Source organism: Talpa europaea (assembly GCF_964194135.1).
Source record: "Talpa europaea genome assembly, chromosome: 4".
Classification (NCBI taxonomy): Eukaryota; Metazoa; Chordata; class Mammalia; order Eulipotyphla; family Talpidae; genus Talpa; species Talpa europaea.
The window spans coordinates 45095176-45120212 of record NC_140070.1 but is presented as its reverse complement, the minus strand read 5'-3'; the positions used below and the strand labels follow the sequence as shown (position 1 = coordinate 45120212).

The window sequence follows — 25037 nt, the reverse complement described above, 5'->3', positions numbered from 1 at the left end:
AAGAATATATTTGAAGGTTTTTTCCGCTCATATTAAGTTGATGGGATGATAGAAATTTGTCCCAATGATTCTTTAATATCATTGAAATAAAATCAGGAACAAATAAAGGTCATGTTTTCATGGATTGTAATTTAACTAAATCTGCATGGAAATTCTTTCATTATGGTTTTCCTGCTGTAGCTTCTGTAAACTTTAGACCCATTTTATAAAAGCTGATATTGCAGAGATGTGTTTCACTTCTCATGCAAACATGCTCTTACTAGGCTATACAGACGCCAAAGATTTTGCAATCCTTTGTCAGTGCATTGACATTTAGCAAGAATTGTAACTTTATGTGAAGTTATTTTTACTCTAAGCTTTGGAAATGAACTCAAAGGTACATTTGAATTGTGTGAATTCATCACTAACTGCTAACAAAGCTTGAAGTGTATGTTCTTGACAAAAAAATGGATTACACTGATAATAATTAGAGTGAATAATTGAGGTAATCTATTAAGTCTAATGAAAGCTTTTCTAACAAAATTAGAACAACCACGTTTTCTTTTTGTTTGTTTCCATTTCATATTTACAAACAATTCCGAGAGAAAGCTTATTTCCCAACATGTAACTGCAGAATTTTTAAATTTCCACATTAGTGAAATATGAACTTTTATTGAAGCATAACTGGAGATGGTGAATAAAGTCTATTATGATTTCTTGTACTCTATTTGTGAATCTGATGAGTATCTACTAAATGCCAGGAACTCTCTGGTCATTGAACCAGAAATAAAAACTCCTGTATCATGGATGTAATGAATTGGGAAGCAGTTTAGATTCTCCTCTTATATATTTCACAGACTAGAAAGATTTGCAGATTAAAAAGTTTTACCTTTTTATAAAAAATATTCCTAGATAGAAGTCAATAATATGAGATGTTTTCTTTTTATTTAGATGAAAACAGAGTAATAATATCTTAAATATTAGGACCAGAGCCATAGACAGACACATGAAGAAAGGGCCAGTAAATAGGAAGAAAAGAAAAAAAATGTCTAATTACATAGTAGATGTAGATAAATAATACTATGTGAGTCTATCCTTTAAAACTGAGTTCAAAGTTAAAAAGCTTTGCCATGTATTCCCAAGTGCTTTGAACTACAGCTTTTAAATGAATTTAGTTAAACTTTCTTGTCATCTCAGTTTTTAAAAATCATTTATTTGTTCACTTGTTTTGCTTGGCAAGTAAAACTGTCATCTAAATCAAGTAATAGAGTAAATTAAAAAAGGGGAAATGCCAGGAGAGTCCAGATATAAATTACTCAATTTAGTTTCTTATAACAGTCAATTTTCCCAGATAATTGTTTCTTTTACTTTGTCTCTGCCTGAGAAAAGAGAATATAAGTCCCATGTTTTCCCTCACTGCCTCCTTCCTCCAAGGTGACCCAATCCTTCAAGGAACACAGACCTTGATCAGATCAACAGGATTTATATGTAGCAGAACCAGTCTACAAAATGATACACATACAAAGATTGTCATTGAAAATGGCAAAATAATTTCCTGGGTAATATTTTAAAACATATTGACAGAAGTCAAGTCATAGCCTTGTCAATACCTCTCCCCAGAGTAAACATTTGCATATGAATGTTTGTCCTTCATTTCCTGGACAAGATGTAGTTTTGGTATCCTGGCTGCCAGAGCACTCAGTTAAAACTTTGGCTGTGCTAAATTCATCATTCAGCTTTAGAGAAAATAAGAAATGATCAGACAATGTTGGCTTTATGCTAAATTTGTCAATCAAACAAATGGAACTGTTTCCAACGAAAAGCCATATAATATCTTAGGATGGAAAATATTCTTAAAATGTGTTCTTCAGATTAGCAGCAGCAACAGTTTTTGAGACTGTATTAGAATTGCAAATTCTTGACCCTCCTCTCCAAATGTCAAAAACTCCGGGAGTGAGACTCATCAGTCTTACTTTTAATCAAGCCTTCCAAATGATTCTGATGCATCTTAAAGAAACATAGGCATAGATTGTGACATAAGCACAATGTAAATTGTGCTTAGAAAAGTGGAAGGACATATCTGTGATGTCACCAATATATGAGAGAAACTGAGGAAAAATACGAGAAAGAAAAGAAATAAGGAGAAAGCCAAATACTGGATGGTATCATGTTAATGTGGAATACAGAGGAGCAAAGAGTCATATAAAGCAATCCAGTAACAAACCTTGAAATCTGCGTGTAGAATTGAGGCTACCAGAGGAGAGCAAAGTGGAGGTGGGAACACAATAACTATGGTGGAGGACTCTGGGTGTTTCTGTGGGAGGGGTGTTGTGGCATCATGCACCTAAAGAGTGTGAGCCATACCTCTAAGTCATATGCAATGTTGTAAACCAATGTCACCTCAATTAAAAAAAAATAGAAAAATAAAAAAGCAAATTTTTCCTGTGGCTCGTAATTGAGTAGTGACTATATCTTTCTGAAGTAATAAAACAGATGGCTTGGCAAAAGAATATCTAGCTCATACAGCTCTGATAAAAGATCACAGGAAATATTTACTTTAAAATTTGCATAACTATTTGGTCTATCTAGAACCTCTAATAAAAGATTACAGGAAATATTTGCTCCAAATTTTGCAAAACTATTTGTTCTAAGGGAAATTGTTTTTTTTTTTCTTTTTAGCTAATCAATTGTTTTCTGTCACAGAAAAATATTTCTTTAGGTAAGTAAAAAAAGTTACCTTTCTGAAAAACTCACACCTATAAATTCAAGTACTCATTTACATATAGAAAGATTTGTGAGTAGGGTCCATGTAAGTCTGCCTTTTAATATTAAAATTAAAACTTTACTTATTAAAACTTTACTTAGATATGTAAATTTAATCATATTTTGTGGCATTGCTAAAATAGTATTTTAATTAGGAATTTCAATTTGAGACATAATGCCAAAAGGGCCTAGACAGTTAATGTGTAATCCATGTATTTTTCTGTGTATTTTGTAGCAATATGGAACAGTGGGAAGGTTTTCCCAACCATCAGGAGGACATTGATAGCTGTTCAGATTCTGTGAAATTTGATGCTCACACAATGACAGCTTTGCTTCCTCTGAGTAAGTAGAAAAAGGTTAGGATGCCCTAGGATTGTCTTTAAAGTTATTGACACAATGTGAAGTGATAGTCTTGAGACTTATCTTATATGTGTATGTATGTTAAAACAACACTTTCTGGATGAATAGTCTTTTCTCCTGGGACAGAATAAAAATTAACTGAAGTAACAAAGTATTGTCATAGATTAAAGTAGTTCAGAACATTGATTAAGTTCTTTGATTTCTCAGTGGACTGATTTCTTTGCTGGACTAAGTCCTGGAGATGACTATGCCCTAGCACCATGAATTAATACTTGAAAAACATGGGTATTAAGTGCTTGTTTTTGTTTCCTAGGACTACTGTAGCAAATTACCACAAATTGGGTGGCTTAAAACAGAACATTATCAATATCTCATTTCTGAAGGTCAGAAGTCAAAATCAAAGTAATAACAAAGCCATACTAATGTTGAAGTTCTAGGGAAGAATTTTCCCTTGCCTCTTTCCTTGCTTCTTCCTAGCTTCTAGTGGAATACTGGAATCCTAGTAATACTCAGTGTTCCTTGACATGTAACTTCATCAATCTAATATCTTCCTCTGTCTTCACATGAACTTCCTGTTTTTACATGTCCTCTTATGATAGGGACACTCATCACTGGATTAGAGTCTTCCCTAATCTAGTATGACTTCTTCTTAACTTGATTATACCTACAAAAACTCTATTTCCAGTTAAGGTTACAATCAGTGGTACCTGGAATGAAGACTTCAATAATGTCTTTTTTGGAGACACAATTCAAACCCCTGCAGAACTGAAATGGATGCTGGTATAGTTTATAGCAAGAGCTCCTAAGAAACAGTATTTGGCTGTATCAGAGCAGATTTGTTTAAGACAGCAGGACAGAGGTCTTATAATTTTATTAAGCCTAAAACACATTTCAACAAGGGGAAGGGATGTGGTTGGTGAGAGGCCATAGAGACACATATACAAAGTAACAGGATTGTATGTGAGTTCTGACATAGACAAACCTAGAATACAGATTGCAGCTTCAAGGTCTGATGAATCTCTTGTGCTATGCAAACAAAAGAGGGGAGAGTATGAGGAAGAAGGAGGAAAGATAATAGTAACAGCTGTTAAAGGTAGAGATGTTGAGAGCTTTGGAAGGACAGAAGAATTAGGAACAGAGGAAAGGCAACAGAGACTTGTGAGAATGATTTAAAAGGTAAAATATAGAGAAATTATTTTAAGAATTTTCTCTCTATTTCTTTCATTCCCTCATAGAACTTTGCTGAACAATGTCTAAATTTTGGCTTTAAACTTAAGGGTTTACAACTTAAAAATAAAATTTATTTCTTATTGAACAGTAAAAGCAATGGTCACAGGAGAGAAATTTTTAATGGACAAAATAGTAATATATTCTGAAATATCCAGAGACTGGACTTCATCCATTCCAAAGTTTAGTCAAAGTGTGAATGATTTTGTTTGTTATTTAATTTTTATATTGTATTTAAAGCATAAAATATATCTAAATATAAAATTATTAAGATAGAATTGAAAAGAAAATTATCCTGCATACTTATTATTGAAAGAAAATATTCCTCTTGCCTGATTTACAATCTGAAAAAAAGTTCAGAATGAATAGTAACCTGATCCATTTTATTTTCACCCATAATATATTACTATATGAAAAAGGGATAAAGTATATATTTGCATATGCTGATATCAATATGAAAGTTTACCAACTAATGCCTCAAAATGAGACAAGGACAACTTGTAGGGGATAGTGCCATTTTCATGAATGTTTAATTAATAGATAAGTAAATCAGATGTCCACAGTGATATATGTTTGACTTTTCTTGTCACTATCTCTCTTACTTCCCACTGAAAAAAATGAGGACCTATTTTGCTTTGTCCCCAATAGCTTTGGTAGTAACAATATAATTGCTTCTCATATTGTTACATATAATTTTTCTTCCAATAGGGCTGAGTGTAACAATAAGGACTGAAGATTATAAAAAATTAAGTTTTCTAATAGCATCTTGTGTTTTTGTTTTTTCAGGTCCTAAAAATGGCCATGCCCTTCAGGAGAAACTGAAGTCCTTCAAAGCTGCACTAATTGCCCTTTATGTCCTTGTGTTTGCAGTACTCATACCTGTCATTGGAATAATGGCAGGTACAGTATTCAAGATTTCTGAAACTCAACATCTCACCTCAGGAGTTAGTTATTGTAGAACCAAAAAGAAATATTCTGGTTTTTGTATTTGGGAGCATCAAAGGAAAACATATCACAGTTTCTCAAATGTATTTATTTATTAATTTTTTGCATAGAAGAACTGGGGTGTAGGCCATAGTTGTGGGATGTGGGGGATGAGAGGATTCTCTAGAGACAGAATGTGAAGCAGAGATTTACTGAAATACACTGCTAAGGGGAGCACCAGGGCAAGACAGGCGAGGTCTGCTGTGCCATTTGACTGTTAGCTTCTTGGCCAGGATAGAACTGAGGCAGTAGTGGGAATAGCACTGAGACTTAACCCCTCAGCCACCAGGGAGACCCACATGTACCATTTTTAAACAAACCATGGCCCACCCCAGGGAGTCCAACTTCTTTTAATGGTCCTTGCAGAATGAGGACAGAAGTCTAAAAAAATTCATGTGGAATATAAAATAACTAATCTAAGAGTCAGATAAAGACACACTTAAAAACTAACCCTTGAAGGCTGGCTACAGAACTGAAGACTCAAGGAGGGGTTTTATTGGGGAGGGGTAAGTACAAAGAAAGAAGAAAGTGCAAATGGACTATGGTGGTGGACTATAGGTGGTAATACTTGATGATAGTATCCAAATAATAGATCAATTAAAAATCAAATAATTTAAAAAAAGAATTCCGCTTTCTAGCCATGTTCAAAGTCTCTGAGCTATTAGAAAATACTACCAAGTCAACAAACTTGTTCTAGCATTGAAAATAATTGAAGTAATTTGTTCCCTAAAATTGCAACAGGTACCCAGTAAGATTGACAAGAAGCTAAAAATGTTCAATTCTTATGAGTCCACATTAGCACCCAATTTACCAAAATTTGGAACAGATTTCAATGTGCATGTCATACTTGAATAATAAACAACGGATGGTCCACTTACAAATTTAAGTTGTAGATCAGAATATTTTCCAAAGTGGAAGTAAAATTCAATACATATCTCATCTCTACTTGATATCATAAATTACAAATATATACAAAATATATCCCCAAAATAATTGAAATTTATCTATTTAAACTGATGAATGAAAGAAAAAGCTCCATATAAAAACTCTTTAGGCCTCCCTGGTGGCACAAGTGGTTGAACGCAGTGCTGTGAAGCTATCTACAGTCTCTGCAGCGTGGGTTCAATCCTGGCCAGGGAGATAGCCTCATGGCACAGCAGACCTTTCCTGTCTTGGCCGCTGCACCCCTCAGCAGTGTATTTCAGTGACTCCACCTGTTCTGTTCCCCACTCTCTCTGGTGAATGCTCTCACTCTCCTGCACATCTGGCTTATACCCCAGTTCTTGTATAAATAAAAATAAATCTTTAAAAAAGTAAAAATAAAAACTCTTTACCTTTTTTTTACATTGAAAGATGTTTTCTTAATTATAAAATTTATTCCACATACTATCTTTTCATGAATAAGTTGAGTCTCTGTTATAGTATAACAATATAATAATATCTCTGGACAACAAAGTATGACCTAGGATTACTATATACATATACATAAATTATTATTGATATACTTAAAATTCTTTAGCTCAAAATAATATAAAATTTTGGTTGCTAATAGAAGATATAAGCAGCATGAAAAAGTAAAGTTATTTATAGAAGCAGATATACCTCTCATTCTTTCTACAAACCATGCAAGTTTGTCTCTTCAGATATGAAATAAAAAGTAAGTCACAAAATGCCATCTATCTTAAGATAATGAAGGGAAATAACACTTGAAAATATGAACAGAATAATAGTTTACAAATTTTAAAGAAAGAATTAAAATAGTTTTCATTTCTGGATTTGGGAAAACAAGTAATGTTGTGTTTTCAATCTGTAAACAAAATCTAGCCTTTATTGTCAATTCATGTTAAACTTGATGTCAAATAAAAATGCTTAGTCATAAATTTTACCTTTAAATAGTCAATTTCTATTTTATCATTTTTTTTGGCTAAGAATCCAGCAAAAAAATCATTTCCCCATCCTTATTTTAATATCTTGACTATGTGCTATAAACATTTTAATATTGGTTTCATGTTTATTTTATGTGACCTGCAAGTCATGTAACTCTTCATTGAGTTTCATATTTGAGATTGTCTTGATTCTTGCACAGCCGTTGCTTTACTCTTTGACTGGAAATGCTGTTGGTTCTGGGATAGATATATGCCCTGGTGTACCCTCCTGGGGGAGCCCTGTGCATGTCCTCTCCACCATGACTATGGTAGAGGGGAAACAGCGAGCCTTTGTGTTCTCAGGCATGGGTCAGGAAGCTGTCTTTTGGGGTGACTTCATTTTTTTTTTCCTGACTTAAACATGAAGGGAATGCCTTTTGTTTCTTTTCAGAAGATTTGTTCTTTGGCTTATAACTTGATCATTTCTCCCATGAGTTAGTTTTTTTTTTTTTTTTTTTTTTTAATTTCACTAGCTTGTAAGCTCCAGGAGCTCTGAAAGAGCAGGAATTTTAATTTTTTTTAAAGTGTATTTTCTCTTCCTTATTTATTTTTTTTTTTTAAAGATTTACTTATTTATTTATACAAGCACTGGGTAATGTCAGAAGCGCGGGAGGGTGAGAGAATTCACCAGAGCCAGAGCGGGGAGCAGAGCAGGCAGAAGGACCGAAGTACACTGCTGAGGGGAGCAGCAGGAGGCAGGAGAGGTCTGCGCGCCATGTGGGACCCTCCTCCGGGGGCCGGGGAGCAGCCGGGGATCGAACCGGCGCTGCAGGGGCTGCGGGCAGCTTCGCAACCCAGCGCTCAACTGCTGCGCCACCGGGGAGGCCAATTTTAATTTTTTTTTATTTATGTTTTGTCTTCTGCTGTATCACCAGCTCTGTGAACAGTGACTGGTGTACTTAGTAGGTGCTCACTAAAAACGTGTTCATGAATTTCTAAAAAAAAATGTTTGGTCATGTGATATTTTGTCAGACCAAGTTTTCCCTTTCCGTCCTATGAAAAGATTTGCTTTAACTATATGAAATAGAATTTTCTTTCAGTGAATGTAAAATTATATTGTTAAGCAATGAGATCAATCTGCTTAGTAGAATAAATCACAAAGACTACTATGTTCATTGGAAAATTTTCTATTATACTATATTAATTCCTGCCATTACCAATATTGGAAAAAGAGCTGTATAAATCACAGATATTGAATCCAAAATATTAATAATAACAAAAAACTTGAAAATTATCAAATGCCTATTATAGTCCAGGAGGTGATCTCAGCACTTTTAACTATTAGCTCATATAATTATTTAAACATAGCTATAAGTATCCCATTTTTATAAACAGTTAAACAGAAGAGCTGACAGAATAACTTACCCAAGGTCACAACTTAACAAAGGAAAGGGCAAGAATTGCTAACCCACAAGACTCTAATTCAAAACCTGGGTTTTGTAACTGCTACCTAAAAGAAGCAGTAATTATCATAAAAGGACAATTTTAAGGGAAAATTTTGAAATAGTTTTGTAAAATTTGTTAGTTTGGGTTTTCAATTATTAATGTAAAAATCTATTCCTAATCAGTGTTCTATTCCCATAGTTAATTTAATGGTACTAAGATAGATAGATAGACAGATATAGATATAGTATAAAGAAATAAACCATAGAGAGTTGATGGATACATAAATGAGACTGTCCAGTGAAAACTGGCACACATTCTAAATTTAGTAAATGTGGTGAGATCTAATTAAGAAATATATTTTCTGTCCAATTTACTGATAAATTACATAAAATGATGCATACTCAATGTAGTCTTTGTTGTGAATGATATAAAAAGGTGGTTACATACTTTTATTAAATATGTTAACTTTAAAAACAATGTAATGGGAAAATATGATTTTTTTATTGGGATTAACTTGCATGATATCTTAATACTTACTTTGTAGTATATAAAATCTACAATAGCAACCATAATAAATCAGTTTCTTTAAAGGTGTTGAAGACAATGTTCTCTAGGATTAAGATAATAATGTTCATGAAAAATATGTAAGATACTTTAATTTTTTTCTTTTGTAATCAGTCAATATTTCTTTATTCAAAACTGAATGGATAATAATGCACACCTGAAACTTGTATATTATAGTGCATTGTAACTTCAAAGCATTAATTAATTTAAAAAATGGAATTTGTGGGGTTAAAACATATCCACAACATGCATCCACGCAGCCAGGAGCTTTCAACATTTTTGACACAATTCAAAATAAGAAATAGAGTTATGCATACCTAGAAGAGATATATAGATATATATGTAAATGCTGGTATAAAACTACTCAATGCTAAGTTGATATATCCTGGTAGTTCTGTTCAATTTCATTTAATTTAATGTTAGTAAGGATCCTTAGCTTTTGAGATATCATTGGTTTACAAAATTTTATGTGATTTAGAAGTACAGGCTCACATACTTCAGGTGTTGAAAGTCCTAAGGCATTGAAAGTCCTCCACCATAGTTCACTGTGACTTTGTTCTTTCCTCTCTTCTTTGTTCTTCCTACTCTTCTTCCCCTTCTGGTATTGTAAATTTTATAGTCAGGCTTCTAGGATTTCTTAATAGTTTGATTTTACCTGACCCTTTGTTTTGGTTTGCAGTATTCCACATATAAATGACAACTTCTGGTATTTGTCTTTATCCTCATGACTCATTTCACTTAGCATAATCCCTCCAGTTCCATCCATGTTGTTGCAAAAGTCAATAATTTTATCATTTTTTTATAGCTTAGAAGTATTCCATTTTGTGTATACCATAATTTCCTAATCTACTCATCTGTCTTTGGTCACTTAGTTTGTTTCCATAGCTTGGCTATTATAAATAGTGCTGCAGTGAACATATCTAGGTTATATCTAGGTTATATTATATCTAGAACATATCTAGTTATAATAACTCCCAGTGAAGGGAGTGCATATATCCCTTCATATTAGTGTTTTTGCATTCTTCAGATAGATACCTAGGAGCAGAAACGATGAATCAGATGGTAGATTTTCCCTTTCTGGAATACCCATCATTCTCTCATTGCCTTTCCTCATGGGGCCAGGTAATTGTTGAAGTGTTTCTTCATGTTTTTTTTCTTTGCATTTGTTTTTCTTCTTCCACCTGGATACTTTGTGCATTACCATTTGCGATAACTGATATGATCTTCCATTTATTCTATTCTGCTTCCATAGCTTTCTCCAGAGTTGTTTAATCTTTTCTAATGATCCTTTTACATTCTGCATTGCCATTAATTACTTATTTAAAGATTCAATTTCAATCATCTGTTCATTTTATTTTTAAAAACTTTCATTTGTTTTTCTGGGTTTTCTTATATATCTTTTATCACTTTTCTTCCATTCCTTTGAATGTCTTTATTGTGGCAATTTTGAACTCTCTATCTGATAGGAAGGCAAGATCTTCCATATCAATGTGGTTGAACTCTGTAGATTTGTTCTCTCTGTGGCGAAATATTCCCTTGCGGACTATATGTGGCATGTATTGTGTTTTTCCATTTCAGCATTTCATTGTTATGTAAGTTGCCATATTTTTTAAGTTGACATAGTGTCTTCAGAATGCAGATCTTCCACTTTTCTAGGAAATGGAGGTGCATGTTGGGGAGAACTGATCTGTAACTGCTGAATCAGGCCTTGGGTGAGTGACCTGGATGTATCCAGTCACCGGTGAAAGTAGTATGCACGGGCAGTTTGCATTTGTGGTACCCCTAATAGCCCTCCTCTCTGGGTTTTAAGACGTGTGTCTGCATCTGGTGCTAGGTTCTCAGTGCTGCTTTACAGGATCAGTTTGTGTTCCAAAGGGGTGGAGAGGGACAGTGCTACCCCATATGCTGTATTTTTCACTGCAGACCCTCCTACCTGACTGCAGTCTCTGAAGCCCCTCTTTATCTGCCTTTTGTTTGTAAAGTTGAATTTCCTTAGTGTCCCTTCCGTCACCTTCAGTGGGGGTCTCCAATATACAGGAGGTGCTCCATTTCATCCCAAGTCATGGGATCCTTGAAGTCAGTGCTCGTCTGAACAACCTTAGATTATCCTCCTGGGAGTGAAACAGGGAGCTTCTGACACCATCTTCCCTGAAATATTGGTACTTTAATTTCAATAGTTTTCACTTGTACCCTGTTTATCTTAGGAGATTCATGTGCCTTATCTCGTTTATCCTCACTCAGCACCACAATGTTGAGATAGTTATTGTATTAGATCATTCAGGAAACCTAAGAAAGTACAAGATAAGGAACTCACCCAGAATAACCTAGATGATAATTGAGTGAAACTACATTCCAGGAGCTGGATATTGTAACTCTAAGCTCTCGTTTCTACAACTACTCTGAGTGAAGAGTGGAACTAAATGTTTTCTTGTTATGTCATTTAATTCTGAAAAACATATGAAACTGGTACTCTGGCCATAACAATTTTATTAAGAAAACTGACTTTTTTTTTTTTTTTTTTTTCTGAGGTAGCCTTCTCTGCACTGGTGTAGGGATAGAATTTAGAAACCAGTGATTCACAACACCATTGTCATTACCAGGCCACTTGGGGAGCATTGCTGATATTTTATAAAACACATATTTTTTAACCATATGAGGTTGTTCTTTATAGCTCAATTATGATCAAATATGGAATTCAACAAAAAAGAAATTAGAGGCTTATATAAATGTGTATGTATGTATGTGTGTGTATGTATGTATATATTCATATGTGTATATGAATTCATATGTGTATAGGAATAGTAGCAATAAATATACAAAGAGATAGGGAAAACAATATAATCAAATCTTAATATTTACTGACTAGTGATAAAAAAGATGTTTAACATTTTCTTTATTGCCTGTAATTATATTTTATCTGCAAAATTAATGTTTATGCTTTTTATTTTTTAAGACAATGAACACACTACTCTAGATCCTTTCAGAATGATTAGTTAGAAACACTTGCTTATTTGGAAATATATATCAATACCTCTGAATATCCCCCAAATACCTTTTAATAGAATTTTTTCTTTAGAAAATAATTAGTCACAAGTTTGTTCATCAAAGCATTTACATTAGTGAAAATAGAAGGAAACTAAGTGGTTACACTTTATTAAATAAAATAGGTCTGTACCCAGAATAAAATATAATTATTAAAATTACTTTCAAACAATAGTAAATAATATTAAATTCTTTAAGGTTAGTACTTATTTAAAGTAGTTTCCAAATTACTTATTAAATGTAATCTTGTTTTTGTAAAAATATTATGATTTTGGAAACAGAGCCAGATTTACTATACATATCAAAATGACAACAGTTAACTCAAGATGGTGAGCTTGATAGTATTTTACTATTACTCATATTTTCAATTTTTCTGCTAGGAATATATATGTTTCACAATAAATAAAGAGAGTCTTATAAAAATAATATTTAAGAAAACTTATTTGCCTAATTTTTACCTGCTGTAAATTAGGCATATATAATCTGTAAGTGACAGTTCTCTTTCAGTTTTAGCGATAGGATGTGGAATATGAAACAACTGTATTCATACAATAGAGAACACTAATATTATATTTTTACAACATACTATTATGTTTGTCTTCGTCATTTATCTTTAAATAGCTAACCTATCAAACATGCTTATTTCAGATACTATGTTAACCATTAAGTCATTTTATCCTAAGATGAGGCTGGAGAAGTAAGATACAATGTACTTCATACTCTAGAATTTTCTCTTACAGAAGAGTCAGCTGCAATGACCAAAAGATTCATATAAGCAGCAACTCAAAGAAAAATGACAATCCTGTAATAAATTTGTATGAGAGTGGATAAAGGGTACTGCTTACTCTCAGTAATATATCTATTGTCATACAGATTATTTATATTAAAAGAATAAAAATAAATCTCTTTTAGAATAGTATTCAGAATGTTAGAGTGGATGGGAATGAAATGATAAAAAGTGAATGATATAAAATGGTGTGTAATGGAATGGTGTATGCATTTAGATGTAGGTCATGACTGTTTACTTTTACTTAAATATGCAGCTCAATTCCTGCCTTGGGAAATGAAGAATTGCTCAGTCATTTCAAAGAATGTGAATGGCGTATCTCAAAATCTCACTGGAATAGGAAACAACTATGAAGATGAAATGAGATTTCAAGTTGCAGAGAAAATGAACAACATGGAAAAGAAAATCCAATATATTTCAGAATCAGAATCCAATCTCGTCAAATCAGAGAATTTCCAGAATTTCAGTATGATGAATGACCAAAGATTTAATGATCTTTTCTTCCAGCTAAGTACCTTGGTTTCCACAGCCAAGGGACATGGAAACACAATAGATGAGATGTCCAAGTCATTAATAAGTCTGAATACCACATTGATTGATTTGCAACTCAATATTGAAACACTGAATAGCAAAATCCAAGAGAATACATTTAAACAAGGAGAGGTAAGATTTTTTGTGTAGAGTGGTCACCTGCTGGGTTTGAATCTGTCTAGATCCTATCTTCTCAGGTAGTCCAGGAAAACAAATGTTGCAAAACCTCTGTCAACATCATCTTATTTATGTTGACTCTTCTAACAAGCTTATAAGAGGGTTTGAAGTATATTTAGCAAATGCCTTCTCTAGATTCCCAGTAAAGTGGGGATTTTTTTTAATAGGATATTGACTCTTTTAGAGAATTTTAATTTTATAATTCTTGTTAGATACTTCTTTTTAAAGATTTATTTATGCATACACGAACTGGGGTACAGGGAAAAGGTATGGGGAGGTGAGAGGATTCACCAGAGATAAAGTGGGGAACAGAACAGGCAGATTGACTGAAACACACTGCTGAGGGGCGCAGTGGATGAGTCAGGAGAGGTCTGCTGCGCCATGTGGGTTGTTCCCTGGCCAGCGGGGGGATAGAACTCTTGCTGTAGTGGCCACAGACAGCTTCATAGTTTGCGTCTTAACCCCTATGCCACCAGGGAGGCCCTTGTTAGATACTTCTTTAAACTGTCTGAACCAATCAAATTTATATCATCTTAAGAAATCTTGAGAGATTTGTAAATTTTATCTGTATTTGTAAACTTTACAGCAGATCCAAAATTTCTTCATCAAAGGAATGGAAATCTTACTTACATGGATAACCTACAAAATCTAAGTTTCTGTATAGTATATTTGCCACTCCCAATATTTATCTGTAAGTCTTTATATGTAAAGATAACTATATTACAGAATTAAATTTGGAACAATGCAAACAAGTTTATTATCAGGATAGGATCAAATATACAAGACGAGAGAACATGACATATTCTAGAACAATTTTTGACAAAGGGCCAGATAAACAGTTCACTCTTTAAGGACCACACAGTCTCTGTTACAGCAACTCAACTCTATCATTGTTGCACAAAAGCAACCATAAAAAATATGTAGACATATGTGTAAAGGTGTGGTCTAATTAATTTTTATTTTCAAAAACAGTCTTCAGTCCATTGCTTCCTATTTTCTCATTTCTGCTCTAGAGTATCCTGTGGCCAACCCTTTTATGTTACTTTGTATTTATGAGAAAGAAATTAAGAAGCAAGCTATTTATTTGAAAAATTATAATTTATGTTGGGTAATTACAATTTCTCATCTCAATGAAAAATTAACAAATAACTAAAATTTCACTATTTATATGAAAAGCTAATTTTTATATTACAAAATATGTAAGGTTTAAAATCATAATGTAAAGTGTACAAAATTACCCTTACTAGCTAACCACTGATGGGATTTTTGTAGTAGATATTACTTGAATAGACCCGTTCTTAATTGATGGATTTATTTTCTGTATAGATATAATATTATACAGTAGAGATTTTTAAAAATGGGTGCCATTGAGTAAAGATATGTCTCTAAAATCAATAATGTCAAATGAAAATCAAGTAAAATATTGAATAGAGAGTAGACTAAACAAGTTGACAAAGAATAATCTACATAATTACTATTTATAAAGTAAATAAAGGAAATTATAATCTAGATCTTTACTATTATAAAGTGCAATCATTCAGAACTTTTACATTTTTTACATGGTTCTTATAAGATGATAGAAGGCCATGGCATTGATATTTAAATATGGGAATTCTGTTGAACTACAAACACAATACCAGCCTTGATATTCTATGTTTATTTCATGTCACATCTTCCAAAATCTGAATGTCAGTGTTTCCCATATGGTTAATAAGTATCCAAGCATTGAAAATGCTATGGAAATATCAAAGACTGAGGGTGTGGAAGGTTAGAGAAATGTAAAAGGCAAAAACTGTCAATAGTCTTGAAGAATGTGGAGACAGACATAAATAAAATATCAGTTTTAGAAGTAGTAACTAATTCAGTTGGAAGGAAAGAAAAAGAAATATCACTTGAAAACAGAACAGTGAAATGAGATGAGGGAAAAGATTGGCAAGATGGAAGAACACAGGTGTATTTTGACATCTATCTAATTGGGAATAGAAACATAGCTCTCATATATTCAACTGATTTGTAGGGAGAGGTGTGTGAAACTTCAGCCATTCAGTCAAAAAGGAAATGCTTAAAAACCAAACATTTATCGGACCTCCCTTGTGGCGCCGCTGGGCAAGGGTCCCACAGGGCTTGCAGACCTCTCCTGACCCGCTGGTGCCCTCAGCAGTGTACTTCATCAGTTTGCCTGTTCTGTTCCCCGCCCTGGCTCTGGTGAATTCTCTCACCCTCCTGCGCTTCTGACTGAACCCAGTGCTTGTATTAAAAAAAAAACAAAAAGAATTACCATTAAAGCATTCTTTAATTTCCATGTTTGTATTCCATAATCTACCTGTAGTATTATATCTTAAAAGAAAAACCTGACTTTCAGAGCTTCTCAAAGTTAAATATTTGAGAATTACATGTATAACAGAATTGTGGATACTTGTATTTCACAGGAGATAAAAAAATTAGAGGAGCGTGTGTACAATGCATCAGCAGAAATTATGTCTGTGAAAGAAAAACAAGAACATTTGGAACAGGAAATAAAAGGAGAAGTAAAACTACTGAATAACATCACTAATGATCTCAGACTGAAAGACTGGGAACATTCTCAGACATTGAAAAATATCAGCTTAATTCAAGGTAAAATATCTCCTCTTTACTCCAGAAAATGATATATTAAAATATACTGTTATATACAGGATTTGGTATTCAAAAATCTTATGATTTAAAATAGTTGTGGAGAATGCATTTATTTTAATTATTCAGAGGAAGGAATCTTTTGATCATATCAAGACATGGTAATAGTATCCTGGTATCTTAAAATAAAAGGGATAGGGCCTCCCCTGGTGTTGCAGCAGTTAAGCGCTGGGTTGCTAGGCTGCCCACAGCCTCTGCAGCACCAGTTTGATCCCCAGCCACCGGCTAGGGTCCCGCAAAAAAAAAAAAAAAAGGGATAAAAATTTAAAATTCTCCAAGATCTAATGAGTAATTGTTCCACATAGCCCATATGCACTTAAGAAGGATATGAGTTTTCTATAAGACACCAAGTTCTCTACCTGTCCATAAATCAAGCTTGTCATTATTATTTTTTTACTATCCAATCTTTCTTTCTTTCTTACTCCGTACTGGCTTTATTTAGTAGAACTATCTTTTGAACACTCCAAAGTAGAGTGAATTTATTGATTTTTCTTCAGTTTCCGTTAGTAAAATGGTTGGATTTTACTTACAAATTTTTAAATTAATATACACTCATATATTTTTACACTAGCTTTTAGTTATTATTTACATCTTAAATATTTTGAATAGTTTTTAATTATGCAATTTGATTATCTCTTTTCACTGTATTTTTTTATTTTGTACTTTTTTTTTGTCTAGTCCTGTGTTTCCTTGTTTTCTTGTCTACTTATAAATTAAGATATTTTCTCTCAGTTTTTCTCTGTACCAAGTATACCAAAAAATATTCACTTTCACCCTGAAATATACAAGGAACTTAAAATGCTTTGCCGATGACCACTTTTCCTGGTTTCCTGTTGTTTCTGAGTATAGTTCATTTCTGTTTTGTAAGTTTTTGGACAATATTATTTTTCTTACATCATACAGATAGTATTTGGATTTGTCCATGAGTTTATGAATTTGTCCCCTTTCTAAGTGCATCTCAGACATATTTCTGGGATACTTTTCTTCCTCCTGAAGTATATATTAATATTTTGGAAACTCAGCTAGAGGAAGTCTGTTGGTGACAGATAAGATCTTCTGATTTAATTTTCTCTGTTTTGTCCTTGATCTTTAAAATTGTGTGACCACATACATCATTTGTAAGCTGAGAGCTATTTTTGCTGTTTCTATCAGTATTTTAGAGATATTGTTTCTAGGCTTTGGCTTTGCTTACTGTGTTAAAAATGACCTCTACCAATGTGCTGGTCCTTCATTGTCTTTAATACCAGTGATTTAACCAACCTTCTTTATTCAATTAGCAGTTGTTTTAATTCCTATATTTGTATATTTAAATCTGTCATCAGTTCTGGAATATTATCAATTCTAATCTTCTTGAATGTCTTTTCTTCACAATTCTGACATTTCCTATGCAACTCTAATTAAATTTGTCTTATATCTTCTTATTCTAAATTTCCATATCTATTAAGTTTTGTTTTGTATGTTTACCATAAAATTGTTTTCTGTTTTCTCATTTTCTTTTTTTTTTTTTTTACATTCATTAAAGTTGGTTTTATTCTTTGTATTTCCTTTATGGGCATGGATTCAAACCTCTACGAATTTATGTTTTCACATAACTAAAGTAAAATTTTAAAATTTTATATTACTAGTAAGAGAAACAATAATCATAATCTGCCAGTTACATCATTGTCAGCTCCAAATCCTTGAAAACTGTCTTTGATTTCTCTCTCACTCCCTACATCAATTCCACCTCTGAGTCCTGTTAACTTTTTTTGATACAATTTTTCAAATACCCTTCTTACTCTTTTCTCTACTACCATTCTAATTCAATCTAGTGTCCTTGATCAGTTTCCCTGTTGGTTTCCCTGATTTTTTTCTTAATCCCTTTGGATAGAATAAAAGAGTACTATAAAATATACATTGTTATACCTATTTTCACTCAATGCTTAAGATCTTCTAGTGTATTCCCATTGGATTGGAAATAAAATCTGAATTACTTGGTCTGCCACTTGACTACCTAATCTTCCCTTATTTTCTGATCTCCCGTCTTGCATTCCTTTGACTAGTCTGGAAATCCGGAAACATGTTATGCCACTAAAAAGTGTAAATCAGTAAGGAGGAAGTGCTAGTTTCACTTCTTGCTGTTCAAAATATGCATTAGTTTCCTTCTCTCTCTTAAAATGTTCTTCTCTTGGATATCTGCTCCTCATTGACTCCACTCAGTGTCACCTTTTAGAGATAATTTCTCCCACTTCTTTTACTACTCTTCTATCTTTATCATTATTTGCTTTAATTTCCTCATCATACATATACTACCTGACATTGTTTATATCCACAATTGCTTGTTTATTTCATGTTCTTATGGTTTGTGTTCTATAATAGAATGTGAGCTCCTTAAAGATGGGTCTTGTCTCTCTTATCTCTCCCTCCCTACCCAACATCTGTAAGAGTACCTAGTATATAGCTAGTAACAGATTATTTATGTGTTGAATGTATAGTAAAACTGGCACTTCCTTCTTAATAAGTTGTTATTTGTAATGGCATTGCCATTCTTCCGGGTTTGTTTTTATTCTTTCTCCTGGGATCTTTAGTTCTATTTTTTTGTATTCTCTGTACTCTTGTTTACCTCTTAATATTCTGTTTTTTTTTTTTTTTAAGATTTATTTATGTATGCACACAAGAGCTGGAGTACAGGCCACAGATGCAGGGGGTGAGAGGATTCACCAGAGATGCTGCACCTCCCCCTGCAGTGACCTTTAGGGCTAACCGTCCCTAGGTCCTGCTGGGCAACCAGTGAGCAGAGAGAGAACAGCAAAACACCCTGAAGCAGGGGAAGTACAGGGAAGTTCCCTGAAAAGACAGAAGCTTATCAAAAGATAAGGACCACCAGGAACCACTACAAAAATGCTAAAAAACCTTATCCAGTCTTTCTAGAACTACAAACTTTAATCCCTTATTGTCTTTCTAAACTTCCTTCTTTCTTCTATAAAGGTCATTGCTTGTTAATTAAAAAATCATATGAAATCCTTAAAACAAGGCTGACTCAAATGAAACATTACTAAACCCTGTAATAATTAAAATATAGTTTAGGTAAAAAAGTAGTTAATAAAAAATGTGATTATATAGTTTAAAAACAAAACTAATGGTCTATCTACTTAGGAATGAGGCTGAGTCCAGATCCAGATGTAGATCACTGCCCTGTTGGTGATAGGCTGAGCCCATGAGCAAGCTGATTTCATTGATATTCATTGTTCCTGTGCTTTTGGAAAACATATATATATACTGCACAAACTCAAAGAAAATTACACTCAGATTTTCACTCTTGAAGTGTGTCTGTTTGTCATTTCTTTTACCGACGCCCTGACCACCCCGCACGCTTCTCTCAACTCTGAGGTGGCCTCATCGTCTACTGCTGTGCTGGTCCACGGCACAGAGACAGATTGGGGAACAGAAGGGGCAGGCTGTCGGAAGTACACTGCTGAGGGGAGCAGCGGGGGAGTCAGGAGAGGTCTGCTGTGCTAAGTGGGTTGCTGGGGGGGGGGATCAAACTCATGCTGCAGAGGTTGCAGATTGCTTCATAGTGCAGCACTTAACCCCTTGCACCACTAGGGAGGCCCTTCTCTTAATTTTCTTGTGTAAACTATTCTTGTCACTCCTCTGCCAGATGATTTAAGTAGCTTCTCAATCATTTCCTGTCTCAGTCTTTCAGATTATAATGCTTCCTACACTCTTTTAGAATACAGCTTTCCTAATGGGAAACCCTCGATTCTAAAAGTCTCTCTGTTACTTCCTCATTTGGCATGTATTGCTTTCTGTAGCACTCAAGGTCTTCTATAATGTTTCTTAACTACACTTGAATATTTCATCCCCTTCTTTTCCCATATTGATACCAAATATTTTGATTGTTGTCACTGTTATTCTAATATTCCCAATCCTTTTTATTTTCTGTCTTTTGCTTCACTCGAAACAACTATCATCTTAGGTTTGTATCTGAAATTGTTTTATCTATTTCTCATGTTAATTGAATATTTAACCTCTTATATACAACTTTCTCTGGTTCCATCATAGTCATACTCCTGCTGATATTTATGATTTGCTCAATGTGGAATATTAAGTATTCTTTCACAAGAGAATTCTTAAGATAATACATATCATGTTGTCATGTAGTAAAATGTTATTTCTTCTTGGAAACAGTTCCTTAATATTAGGTAATTCTTTTTATAGTGTCTATAGCATCTAGTCATAAAATAAGCTTTTGATAAATATTTAATAATCTATAACCCAAGAGACATATTGTATAAACTGAGTATTTTTTCATTTGTCAGTGTTAAGATTAGATAACAAACTGCCTGGGTTTGTTTTTTTCCAGTAAATTGGTTAATTTTAATTTATAACATTTATTATTACTGAATATATTAATCAGCATATTTCTTGTAGATATATAGAAATCTTACCTTTTCATAAATATAAACATAGGGTGGGAGCCAAGTTGTAGATTATATATATATATATGTTTTAGAGAGGAAATTATTGATGTCAAATTATTGTTAGAGCATTTACCAATTATTCCTGTAACTTTGCAGTTAAAAAAGGTATTAAAGATGAAAAATAATAGTGTGAATTTTTATGGCTGCTTGAATTAGAGCTGTCATACATTTTGGCCAATATTAATCTATTTCCTTTGATATACATTAGCACTGGGGCTGACAGGTAGCATTATGCCCATTTATTAATGCACAGAGATGGTTACTGATGTGATTATGGAACAGAATTTTGAAGAGTATAAATTGTAATTCAGAACAAAGAAGGTAATTACAATAGACTCTTAAGTTTCTCATTCTTTTCCCCAATATATGCCAGAATAGATTGTTACATTTCTTTATAGTTGGATATCATATGCATCCACATATATGTGTATTATATGATCTCTATTATCTGTAAAGAAATGTGTGTGTGTCTATCCTGACACAGAATGAAATATAAAAATATGAGAATAGAATAGATAAAATACATTCATATCAGATTGAAAAATAAACTCCAGAATAGTCCAACTGCAGGATGATGAGGATATGAGCTACAGCAGAAGACCACGTTTGGAAGATTGGTAATATTTGGAAGGTATCAACAGTATTTTGATAATGTGACAAAAGTTTTATATGAGAAGTTGAGATTATTATATCATTTGTGTAATTCTATCTCCCTAAAATATCAAAGACACTAAAAATGCTTATTGTGATACTCTCCACAGTTTGTTCTAGTCAATAGAAGGATATTATAGTGTATAAAAGTGAAAAGGGGTGAGATAAATGTTGCATGGAGTATAATAGCAATAAAAATGTAACATACTTAGAATTCTTCACAGAAAATCCTTTTTTGGTTTCTTACTTTGGGATTTAGATACCTGGCATCAGTATTTTTATTAAAAAAAATACAGAGAGGTTTTTTAACTTGGAATTTTATAATAACACAGAAGCATTTGTTATGATTGAAATAATAATTCAACATTAGAGCTATATAGAGTTACCATATGTAGATACATCCAAATAACTAAGAGGATAAGTACTGATTATGAAAAGAGTCCCATTTTTTACTTATGAAAGAAATGGTGAAAACTCTTAATCTCAGAGGCTAAGAGCCTTCATCTAGTCTGTGAGTCCCTTGTTTCCTGTCTCACACATTTCAGTTTTTCTTGGAATGTCTGTGTCTTACTTTCGAGCCTTAATTACTAAATCAAAGTCTTTGCTTGTGCACTTTTTTTTCAAAACCCCATCCTTGAGTACTGTGAATTTGCTTCCCTTCAATATACTCAGCAAAATTCAGGCTGCAAATTGAATCTTTCTGTCCTGCTTGCCCCTCCTTCGTCACTGTGTAGAGATGAATGAACTGCAGCTGTGTTCGTGGTGTAGAAGATAAACACCCTTTGTTGGTAAGAACTGCATTCTGCATGAAATAAGAGATGCATACAAATTTCCATTGATGAGGAACCATGACATTTCTTGTGCAACACCTAAATATATGTCTCCAACATTATGCTATAGCTTAGAATTTGCTAGTTACTTAATGCCTACTAGTATGTAGTTTCCAAATTGTTTTGTGAAAAATATGTTTACTCAAAAATTATGCAGGCACAAGAAATAAGAATTGTTATTATCATAAAATGAAGGTGTTATGAATTTTGCTTTCCTCATATTTTTCTAGACTTTATATATTTCCAATAATAAGTAGAGTTGCTTTTGTAGTGAAAATATAATAAAACATTATGCCCAATGTGGCATGTGAAGAAAAGGAACAATCTGTCATTGAAAAGAGCAATGATATCTTGAAAATTTGACTATCCAGGAAAAGAAGGTCCTAAAACCCAATTTGGACCATGAAAAATGGAACAGATTAGAAAATGGACAAAAGCAGAGACAAAGAATTCAAAAGAGGCAGAGAAAATAGACAGAATGTATTTATTCATGAAATGACATTTCTACTTATGTGGCCTCATCTTAGAATTATTCATATGTTAATCTCCCCACCTGATTAAAATTTGTAAACTTGTGCTCTTTAACCAGTGATGCTAAATATAATTATGTATTATCCTTGGGCTATGTTTGTGATTGAAGCACATAATTTGAAAATGCCTCTTTTAAAACATAGCTATTTGATTATTCTATGGTACATCCACATTTGTTTCTTCTTTTGGACTTAAAAAAGAAAATAGTTTAGTGTTCTGCTTTAAATGAAAGGAATTAAATTAAGTATCAAATTGTCCTGTGTAATCCATATGAAAATGGGAATACTACTTAAGATTACCTGTAAATTCTAAAGACACACCTACTACAATCATTCTATAGAGGTGGTCACTGGATATCTATTTTCTGGGCCAATAACTAAATTAGTACTCAGGGGACACCTGGGAGCTTGTGAAGGCAAGTGGTCAAAAATTTCTTTGCAATCTCTTTGATTTATTTTGTAACATCTACATTGGGCTTCCCTGGGGTGCAAGAGGTTAAGTCTCAGCACTATGAAGCCATAGGCTGCCACTGCAACTTGAGTTTGATCCCAGGCCAGAGAGCCAACATACATGGTGCAACAGACCTCTCCTGTCTTGCCCACTGCTCCCCTCCGTGTATTTCAGTGGATCTGCCTGTTCTGCTCCTCACTCTGTCTCTGGCGAATCCTCTCACCCCCACACCTCTGGCCTATACCCTAGCTCTTGTATGCATAAATACATAAAATAAATCTTTTTAAAAATCTACATAAAAATTCTACGTAACATTTTACTTAAAAATATCTTCCTTATTTTGACCTTCCTGCCTTTTCTCATATTTCTTCCACTTACTCAGAATTCTTGTTCTTTTCATTTTACTCATTCTTTAAAGTACTCTTCAGATCCTACTCAATAACAATTTTTGAACAATGACCACTCACGTTCATCTTCATTGTTCTAACAAATATCTGCATTTAAGGTTGTTTCCAACATATGGCTTTTGGTTGTCTGTTACATACAGTTTTTGTTTTCCTACACATGATTTTTAAGTCTCTACTTATATATTTTATACACAGCATCCAACATAATGTAGTGAAATTTGCCTAGTAATACTGGAAACAATACTAGAATTGTTTTATCATTGACTCAGTATTTCTCTGCTCCTGGATTCTGAAAACCTACAAAAGTGCTTAGCACATAAAAGTTTTTAATACCTAATTAGGTTATCTAATTTAGAGTTATACTTATCAGTAAGAGATATTATACTATTCAATAGTAGAATGTGGTTTCATTCAGGAAGGGCCATAATATTCATTTTGTTATTGTACAACTAACAGAGTATTTGTATTTACTTATATAACTGTCTTAACACATGCCATTTATTTAACTATGCTTTAAACTATGATCCATAATTGTTATTCATTTTTTAAAGGTCCTCCTGGACCCCCGGGTGAAAAAGGAGATAGAGGCCCCATGGGACCAACTGGTAGAGAAGGCCTTCCAGGTGCAATAGGTATGGTGATAGTAACTACTTAATCATATACTACAGACTAGATAACACACATCTATGTGTGTATGGAAAATAGATATATGATGTGTTTGCTGTGGATTGTATATGTGTGTAGGAGGATATTAAGTGTACTAACACCTAATTAAAATAAATTGTATGGTGAGCACTGATACTTTTGATTTTTGAAGAAAGTTTCATAATTTAGCTGGAACCATTACCTGGGGGATGTTCTTAAGTAAAGGGTGTTCTGTTTAATTGACTGCAAACAGTATATGGCAGACGTACATTTAGTTTACATGTGAAGAAGGATATGAAAATCAAATTTGTATTAAGTGTATTTCAAGTTATCTTTTTAAAGATACAAAAAGCACAATGAGTTAAAGTCAAATTAGATTGTATTTGCATATAGTCATTAATATATCTGCTTAAATCTACAAAATATGAATGCAAATATTGACTGGAATACAGAATGCTTTTACCTTTACCAATAGCTGCTCTCTGTATTTTACTTAGAGCAAAATTGTTTCAAATTATTTGTATCTATGTTATCTTGAAAAAAATATTTTGAAAGAAGATAATAGAAGACAGAAAAAGAGAAAGAGCAAGAACTTTCCTTGCTTTCAAAAAGTACAGAAGACAATGACAGTCATGATTGTCATGTTGTTTTTGGCTGCAAAT

At 33.2% G+C, this 25037-nt stretch overlaps 1 protein-coding gene across 1 annotated transcript in view; it reads left to right on the top strand.

Annotated features, from left to right (window-relative positions):
* Window positions 1–2981: 2981 nt before the first annotated feature.
* Window positions 2982–25037, top strand: part of MSR1 (macrophage scavenger receptor 1) — a gene marked incomplete at both ends in the record, with an annotated part of 66811 nt that continues 44755 nt past the window's right edge. The window contains 5 exons of the mRNA XM_084231389.1: window positions 2982–3084; window positions 5116–5229; window positions 13274–13680; window positions 16155–16341; window positions 24282–24362. Of these exons, the coding sequence (XP_084087515.1) occupies window positions 2982–3084; window positions 5116–5229; window positions 13274–13680; window positions 16155–16341; window positions 24282–24362 (892 nt within the window). The remainder of the gene's footprint in view (window positions 3085–5115; window positions 5230–13273; window positions 13681–16154; window positions 16342–24281; window positions 24363–25037) is intronic.